The sequence below is a fragment of the Trichomonas vaginalis genome, chromosome III (genome assembly GCF_026262505.1).
Source record: "Trichomonas vaginalis G3 chromosome III, whole genome shotgun sequence".
In the NCBI taxonomy this organism is placed as follows: Eukaryota; Parabasalia; order Trichomonadida; family Trichomonadidae; genus Trichomonas; species Trichomonas vaginalis.
In genome coordinates this window covers 9,868,744-9,877,004 of record NC_067205.1, presented here as the reverse complement: position 1 = coordinate 9,877,004, position 8,261 = coordinate 9,868,744, and the positions used below count along the sequence as shown (strand labels likewise).

Below are 8,261 nucleotides of genomic sequence, written 5' to 3'. Positions count from 1 at the left end.
CAATCCAAAATCTATGACTATGCAAACCTGCTTCAGATGTACTTAAATTTATGTAGTGACTGTGCGCAGGTAAATTTGCACTGAAATCGTTTTACTTCCGCCTGTTTCTTTGAAGAGTTTGCACAATACAAAAACCTGTCGACTATTTGAGTCCAAGTTCCAAAACCAAGTACTACTTTGGTCTGGTAGAGTTCATTGACGTGTAAATAGAACCTATAGGATATACTGTTTGAAGTATTTCTGTCTTTAACGTTTGAAGCTCTGTTTTGTCAGCCTTTTTATCTAACTCATCGTTAACATATGTTTTGTCAGCTTTTTTATCTAACTCATCGTTAACATATGTTTTGTCAGCTTTTTTATCATATAAATCTTGAGCAGTGAATTTAACTTTGTTTTCATCCTCCATGACATAGACATTTCTACATCTAGTGTATTTCATCGTTGTTATGTCTTCATCCGATGTTAAACTTGTGGAAAGTTAGGAGGTTTCCAATTTAATACATCCCCACCAGTTTTTCAACGTTCCTTCAATATTTTCTATACCAACAGTTGCGAAGAAATCGTGTGTATGGTTCTTATCTGCCTTCTTTTCAAGGCTAACGTTTAAGTCTGTTATTTCAGAAGATGTATGTGTATGTCCAACGTCACTTTTCCTGTTTAAGGTTTCTTGTAAGTTTGTAATATTTGCAATGGTATGTGTATGTCCAACGGCACTTTTACTGTTTAAGGTTTCTTGTAAGTTTGTAATATTTGCAATGGTATGTGTATGTCCAACGTCACTTTTCCTGTTTAAGGTTTCTTGTAAGTTTGTAATATTTTGCAATGGTATGTATATGAGTCTTTTTAGAATATTCTTTGTCAGCTCTTGTCACTTCACTTGACATTTTATTGTCAACATATGTTTTGTCTGCTAGTTCAGGATGAGTATGTTCTTTCGTTGCATATGTTGCATCTGCTCTGTCATGTTCTTCTTGAACTTTTTCAATGACATACTCTTTGTCAGCTTTGTTGTCAACATCTGCTTTCAAAAGAAGTTCTTTTATAGGTTTCTCGTTTAAAGTTCCTTTTGTTGGATTTATACAATATGGTTCTTTGTCTTGAAACAGAAACTCATCTGTCATTGGGTTTATCGTCAGTTTTAAGTTTCCTTCTTTCAATGACTCAGATATCTTAGAATAGTTTGAAAAGTTTGTTGTGTTCTTATTTAGAGCTTGTATAATGAGTTGTCGGTTGTGTTGTATTTCTCTCATAGACGCTGTTTCATTTGACATTTTTATTCTAGATAAAATATGCTTTCAATAGAAAAAGAAAATTCAAGAGTTGCTACAACTAAACCATTAGATGAACTTTTTACGAATGTCGGTCAAAAGTTTTGAGACAGAGACCGTAAGCATGAAGGCTATCGTTTTGACTAACCCGTTAAGATGGTTAAGAGACCCATCCGTCACAAAAGCTATTGGCTTTCGTAGAATGAAGTTCATTTCAGAAGCCATACATGGTTTCCCATTTACGGTCGCTTTTGAAGTTCGATACTATAACAAAGAAAAACGTACGTATGAGAAATTTGAACAGGGAAAACTTTTACAAGTTAGTTTGCTTGTAAACTTAGAAACAACTCTTCAAGCTTTTCAAGAAAAAATAAACGATATCTATCTCGAATATGCAAAACAGTACAACATTGACGAAGGAGAGTACCATCTCGATATTATATATGACAGGAAAAATGCAACTGTTAAAATCAATAGAATAGAAGACCTTGGAGAAGACGTTTATATTTCTACAAAATATAACAACTTGGCATGGTATAGATTTTTGAGGATGTTAAATCAGCCTGCAGAATATCCAGTACACCCGAACTTTTATGAAGTCGAAAACCCTAATGGAACATATGAAAATGTTTTCGACTCAGATGCTATTATAGTTCATGCTTCATTTTCTGGTGCACAAAACTCTTTTTATGCTTGGCAAATGACTTTTACGAAAACCTACAAAGCTATACGAACCACCAAGTGGAAGTATTTCAGACTTTCAAGTATGGTTTACTACAGATGGAAGAAAGAGAATAATTCCATTATACCACGCGTTTTACTTAGAACTTAGTTTCATATACAACTACTATCGAACGGTAAAAATATAATTTTTTAATACGGTTGAGGTGTTGGATTTGGTTGCCAACTAGACTGTGGTGCAGGTTCAGGCTGTTGTATAACAGGAGCTTGTTCTTCTGGTTCAGGGTCTTTAGGTATAATACCAACGAACTGACCTACTCTTTTGCCAATATTTTTGACTCCGTTCCAAATTCCTCTTCCGACGGTTTTTATTCCATTCCATATACCTCTTCCAACATTTCGAAAGAAGTTTCCTATTCTTCCAAAGAAACCCATTTTACTATATGTAAAAATCTAATGTCCGCCTAGTCTCTTACGTTTCCTGTTGAGTTCCATAGCATTCTTTAACTGGAGCTCATACATTCTGTTTCTCCTCTGGTAGAAAACATATTCTGGGTCAACTCCTGTGTTCGCGTCATCTGCATAAAGTTGTTTATATCCCACTTCAGGGTTTGTATAAAACTCTTTCCATCTCATATTTGCATACCATGGTGGCAAACCTAACGCAGCGTCATTTGACATGGCAGTTTGCATTTGTACATCTGTTGGCACTTGACCATAGTTTGCCATTGCAGTTTGTATTCTAACTTCATTTGGAATATTCTCTGGGTTTGGTTGTCCAGGTTGCTGTGCATTCGCTAAGTTCTGTGCGTCCATTTAATATTAGATAAAAATATCTCTTACGAGTACATATGCTGAACATTTGCAGGCATTGGTTCATCTTCATATTCTCTATATCTTTCTGCCACGTCAAATAAGTAAATGACACAATGGAAAAAACCTAAAACAAGTAGTCCTATTTCAAACCACATTTACTTACTAGTAAAATTTCTTTGTTATGACACTTTCTCCAGTTTATAGGACCTCTCTCATATTCTATCTTATCGTATCTAAACTCATAGTCATGTATGTCCTCTAACCATCTCATGACACTTTCCAAACCACTTTTATCGGATGTAAAGTAAAAGCATGGATGGTTATGTAAAACGTCTAAAGTTTCTAAAGAGTCTCTCAAAGTCCAGTCTACTTGGTATTGAAAATCCCATGTGTTATAGAACGGCGGGTCCACTATAAAGAAAACATTTTCCTTGTCTTTATATTTTTCATACAACTCTGTCCAATGACATCTCACAAACTCTATACCCTCAATATATTTTTCTATGTTCTCTTTGAAAACATTTGTATAGTTAAGATATAAAACTTTTGACATAAGTGTTTCAATGTCATGAACTCTTATAGCACCACTATATAATAGTCTAGCAGATATACTATCCCAGTCAATATACTCTGCCTTTTTCAAAACCTCTCTGACAGTATTTTTCTTATCTAATGGTATACGTTCCATCTTACCTATAGGTATCTTTTCTTTTAACTCTTTCAATATTTTGTTTGTGTCTGGTATATGTTTGAGACGGTTCATATAGTTGTCGAAGTCATTGCATATAATCTTTGAGTCAGGAAATATTGTATGGCACAAATGAGATATATAGAAACTTCCACCGAACAAGTCTACAAATGTTAGACCATTCGGTAGTTTCTTAAGTTCTCTCAATAGAATATCTTTACATCTACTCTTATTTCCAAAGAAGGGTAACGGTGGTTTTGTAAAATTCATTTTATATTTAATAAAAATGTTTTTTTCCTGAAAAGTGACAGAAAAGTGACAAACCATTTACGAAGAAATCATGAAAATTCAAGAGGGTAGAAAAGAGGTTAGATCTAACCTTCTACCCTAAATTATATTTTTGTCTGATTTTACGAAGAAGTCTTGACAAAACATGAAAACATATATAATTTGTGAAAAGCTCCTGGAAGACCCGTATATAAGAACTTCATTTATACTAAACATCTTCAGGGCTAGAAGGCACGAAGTGCCTGGAAGCCCCACTACCTTTTTTTTTTTTTTTTTTTTTTTTTTTTCATTTATTTGAGAAAGTTTTTCTTCAGCATTTTCCAATAAAAATCTTAATGGATTCAAATTGGCTTCTTGATTCTGAACAAAATTTAATACTTGGTATAAACGTGATTGAACTTCTCTTTTCAATTTTGTTTTATAATCTGTCAATCGAGGCTCGCGAATTCTAATTGAAGGAATAAAACCTGTTTGAAGTAAATCGTTTTTAATACGATAAAAGTAATTGGGTGCAACTTCTTCTAAAAGATTTTTGACAAAAACATCAATTCTTTGGTTTTTAACGCAGCCAAAATCGTGATATTTTATCTTTTTAAATAAAGATTCAGAAACGTTATTCACAACGGTTAATTCATTTGGTCTGGCAGCGGCTATCCACATCATAGCCAACAATTCCTTATACAAAATTCAAAAACTTGGGTGCAATCAGTTCTGATTGCACCCAAGTTTTTGAACTTTCTTGAGGGAATTAAAGGGTGAGAGATTTATAGTCTATCTATATATCTCCCACCCTCTAATTCCCTCCCTGACAGCGGGAAACTTTGTCTGAATGTTAAACTATTCAGACAAAGTTTCCCACTGTTTGCGAAGGAATTGTTGGCTATGATGTACTGATTCATGATCAGTACATCATAGCCAACAATTCCTTATATAAAGTTCAAAAACTTGGGTGCAATCAGTTCTGATTGCACCCAAGTTTTTGAACTTTCTTGAGGGAATGGAAGAGTAAGAGGTATACATTATGAATATATACCTCTTACCCTTCCATTCCCTCTCTGACAGCGGGAAACTTTGTCTGAATGTTAAACTATTCAGACAAAGTTTCCCGCTGTCAGCGAAAGAATTATTCCATCTGGTGCATAGAGTGTGAATCTATGCACCAAATGGAGCAAGTCCCTCGCGAAATTGCCCAAACTTGCGTCGCATTTCAAAGATTGCGACCCAAATTTTGGCGATTTCTAGTAGAGATGGAGTATTTTGAGTCACTGACCTATATGCAGTGGCTCAAAGGGCTCCATCTCTACTTTGAAGCAAGGAAACGTTCCTCGAAATTTTGATAATTTGAAGAAAGTTTTCAAGCAATTAACAAAAGATTACTCGCTATGAGGTAAAAATTCTAGATTTTCACCTCATAGCGAGAGCTTCCCTTTCATTGCTTGAAAACTTTCCCCAGCTTCAAAATTGGGGAAAGGGCTGTAAAGTCGACTCCGATACCAGCAGGTACCAGAGTATTTAAAAGAGAAGCCCTCGTACGAGTTTCTATGAAGACCTTCTCATTCAAGAAGATCTTAATAGAAAATCGTACGAGGGCATTGGAAACTCGCGTCTGGTACATGTTGGTACCAGAGTGTTTGAGATTTGAAGACTCTGGTACTAACATGTACCAGAATTTATGATGAATTTAAGATGGACCATTATAAAATGGTAGCGGTTTGTTTCAAAAAAATTTAGATGAGATTTGCATAGATATAGATTATATGATTTATACATATGAAAAATAATATATAAAAATATAATTTTGAGATAATTATGTAAATAATATTTTAAATATTTGAATTTGAGGTATAATTTTATAGTAAAATATATTATAAAGAGTATTTATATAAATATTGTAAAATAATATAAGTAATAAAAATTGAGACCCCCTCCCTGTTTTTGATGTTTTGTCACTTTTTCGGTAATTCTTATTGTTTCTTGCAACATAGTGGGGTCATTCATTATTTGTTGTTGCAACTGTTGTTGTGGTGTCAGTTTTACTATTGGATGTTTCAATGCTCTCTTCCTCTTACGTATATTCTTACGTAGCTTACGTGGCATTTTAAGTGAAGTTAAAAAGCGGTTTTTGACAGATGTTTATATGACACTTTCTCCGGTTTATAGGACCTCTCTCATATTCTATCTTGTCATATCTAAACTCATAGTCATGTATGTCCTCTAACCATCTCATAACGGTTTCCAAACCACTTTTATCGGATGTAAAGTAAAAGCATGGATGGTTATGTAAAACGTCTAAAGTTTCTAAAGAGTCTCTCAAAGTATACTTCCTTGGAACGCCCGTAACTTTTCCTGTAGCGACGATAGACCCTTACTTGTCCGGACAAAGTTATACTATTTTGAGTGCTCTACCAAAAATTTTTATGGGCTAGAGGGCGCAACGCGCCCGGGAAGCCCCCAATACCCAAAAAACTTCATTTATACTAAACTTCATTTTATACTAAACATCTTCAGGGCTAGAGGGCACGAAGTGCCTGGAGGTCCCACTACCTTTTTTTTTTTTTTTTTTAATAGTTCGAAGAATATTCAGGAAGGTGTGTGGGGCTTCCAGGCACTTCGTGCCCTCTAGCCCCGAAGATGTTTAAAAAAAGTTGAAATTGAGGTAAAATTAGATGTTTAGTTTCATGGAACTTGACTGTCCATTGCATCTGCCATTTGTTGGTCGTCTTCTGATGGTGTTCTTGAATGACATTCTTCTTCTTCGGGTACAAATTCGTCATCATCAGGTGAGTCTTGTGGTTCATCTTCTTGAGTAGAGTCTTCTTCTTCAACATCAAAGTCATCTGGTGTATCGAACTGAATGTATGAAAGCCAAATGTTGTATGTGTTTTCCAATTGGCTTTCAAACTTGAGATACATTCCATGCATGAGTGTTATTTCAGTTTCAACGTAGAGTTGCTGACGTGGCTTGAAGACATGCATGAGAATTGGTCCTCCAAATTCGTCCTTGAAAAACTTGCAGTAGCAAACATAAACTGAGATAGAGTCTCCTTCTTCAATGTCTTCTGCTTGGTTAACGAAATGAATAGCAATTTTGCGTACTTGAATTGTGTTGTTGTCTGAGTAAAATAATGGTTTGAACTTGGGGTTGAGTGAGCTAAGACATTGCCATTTTGCTGTTTCTTGTCCGTACTCACGTTCTTCTTCGTCATCCTGATATCCGTAACTCTTTAATTTGAATTCGACCCAAAACTGTTCGACTTTTTTTGCAGCTTTGGGTGGAAGACTTTCAATAAGCTGACATATAGTTCTGTCAACCATTATCTTTGTTATTGTTGGAAAATAGTTGACAATTGTGTCACCTAATTCGAATGGGTCAGGTGTTTCTTTTTGTAGTTTGGTAAAGTCTGCAAGAACTTTGTTGAGTTGTTCACAATATTCTTTGTTAAAAGTTGCAGCAACTCTTTCTTCTGGCTTTGAATTGAAGTATTCTTCAGACAATCTGAGTAGTATTTTGCGTAGTTCAGCGTTGCTGTGGTTCTTTGTAATACGGAGCTCGTTTGGTATTGTTTTTGGTAGTGAAAGTGGCTTTGGATTGAGCGAATTGCAGGACAAATTTGAATTTGAATTGTCTGTTCTGCTTGGAGAATGTGTAGATGCTGCAGTTTGATATTGAGGCTCTAAACCTGTGGGTGCTGAAAGTTTGCAAGCAATTTCTTCAGGTGAATTTGGAGCGAACACGCTAGCGAATGCCATTATGAAAAAATAAACTGTTTTTTTCGGACTACTCATAGAAAAGTTTGAATAAAAACTGTTTTCGTCAACGGTAACCCCCTCTATTTTTTTATTTTATTGAAAAGTCTCCGTTGGCAAACCGTTCCATCTCAAATATTGAATGAACTATAAACGTTTTTTGTTTTCTATATATACTTTTTTGTCCAACGGTAAAACTTTTTACACAACGGTTTTTGAGAGTCGTCGCCGTTGACTTTTTTTGTAGAGCACTCAAAATAGTATAACTTTGTCCGGACAAGCAAGGGTCTATCGTCGCTACAGGAAAAGTTACAGGCGTTCCAAGGAAGTATACTTTGAGAAGCCTTTTTCCCCTTTTAAAACAAGATAGGACGGTTATTTTACAAAACTGACAACACTTTGACCGAGTAGTTTTTTGTGCTGAACAAATAGTGTCATATAAACATCTGTCAAAAACCGCTTTTTAACTTCACTTAAAATGCCACGTAAGCTACGTAAGAATATACGTAAGAGGAAGAGAGCATTGAAACATCCAATAGTAAAACTGACACCACAACAACAGTTGCAACAACAAATAATGAATGACCCCACTATGTTGCAACAAATGTCAAGCAACCCTATGCTTTAAACCGAGTTTTGGTGCACAGAGTGGAGGTTTAAGAGCGGCACTTTTAGCGAAAATGGCAGGCTATGGTGGAGCTGCAGACGGAACAGCTATAACCCTCAAAGTCAAATGAATTTGAGTTCACTCAAAAATCAAATATCAGATGTCA

The 8,261-nt window shown here is 35.3% G+C and overlaps 4 protein-coding genes across 4 annotated transcripts, besides 2 other annotated features; all 4 read right to left on the bottom strand.

Moving 5' to 3' along the window:
• Nucleotides 1-769: part of a mobile genetic element that runs on past the window's edge.
• Nucleotides 770-2,151: 1,382 nt separating this feature from the next.
• On the bottom strand, nucleotides 2,152-2,384 carry TVAGG3_0673970 (serine threonine-protein phosphatase family; the record flags this gene model as incomplete). The annotated part of the gene is made up of 1 exon (XM_051242505.1): nucleotides 2,152-2,384. A coding segment is annotated over one exon (233 nt), but the record flags the coding sequence as incomplete, so codon positions are not given.
• An 18-nt stretch (nucleotides 2,385-2,402) lies between these two features.
• TVAGG3_0673960 (uncharacterized protein) lies at nucleotides 2,403-2,765 on the bottom strand (the record flags this gene model as incomplete). The annotated part of the gene is made up of 1 exon (XM_051242504.1): nucleotides 2,403-2,765. The coding sequence occupies one exon, from the start codon at nucleotides 2,763-2,765 to the stop codon at nucleotides 2,403-2,405; it is 363 nt and encodes a 120-aa protein (XP_051089091.1).
• A 139-nt stretch (nucleotides 2,766-2,904) lies between these two features.
• On the bottom strand, nucleotides 2,905-3,528 carry TVAGG3_0673950 (phage tail repeat-like family; the record flags this gene model as incomplete). The annotated part of the gene is made up of 1 exon (XM_051242503.1): nucleotides 2,905-3,528. The coding sequence occupies one exon, from the start codon at nucleotides 3,526-3,528 to the stop codon at nucleotides 2,905-2,907; it is 624 nt and encodes a 207-aa protein (XP_051089090.1).
• Nucleotides 3,529-4,015: 487 nt separating this feature from the next.
• Nucleotides 4,016-5,715: a mobile genetic element.
• A 702-nt stretch (nucleotides 5,716-6,417) lies between these two features.
• TVAGG3_0673930 (uncharacterized protein) lies at nucleotides 6,418-7,491 on the bottom strand (the record flags this gene model as incomplete). The annotated part of the gene is made up of 1 exon (XM_001285009.2): nucleotides 6,418-7,491. The coding sequence occupies one exon, from the start codon at nucleotides 7,489-7,491 to the stop codon at nucleotides 6,418-6,420; it is 1,074 nt and encodes a 357-aa protein (XP_001285010.2).
• Between the last annotated feature and the right edge of the window lie 770 nt (nucleotides 7,492-8,261).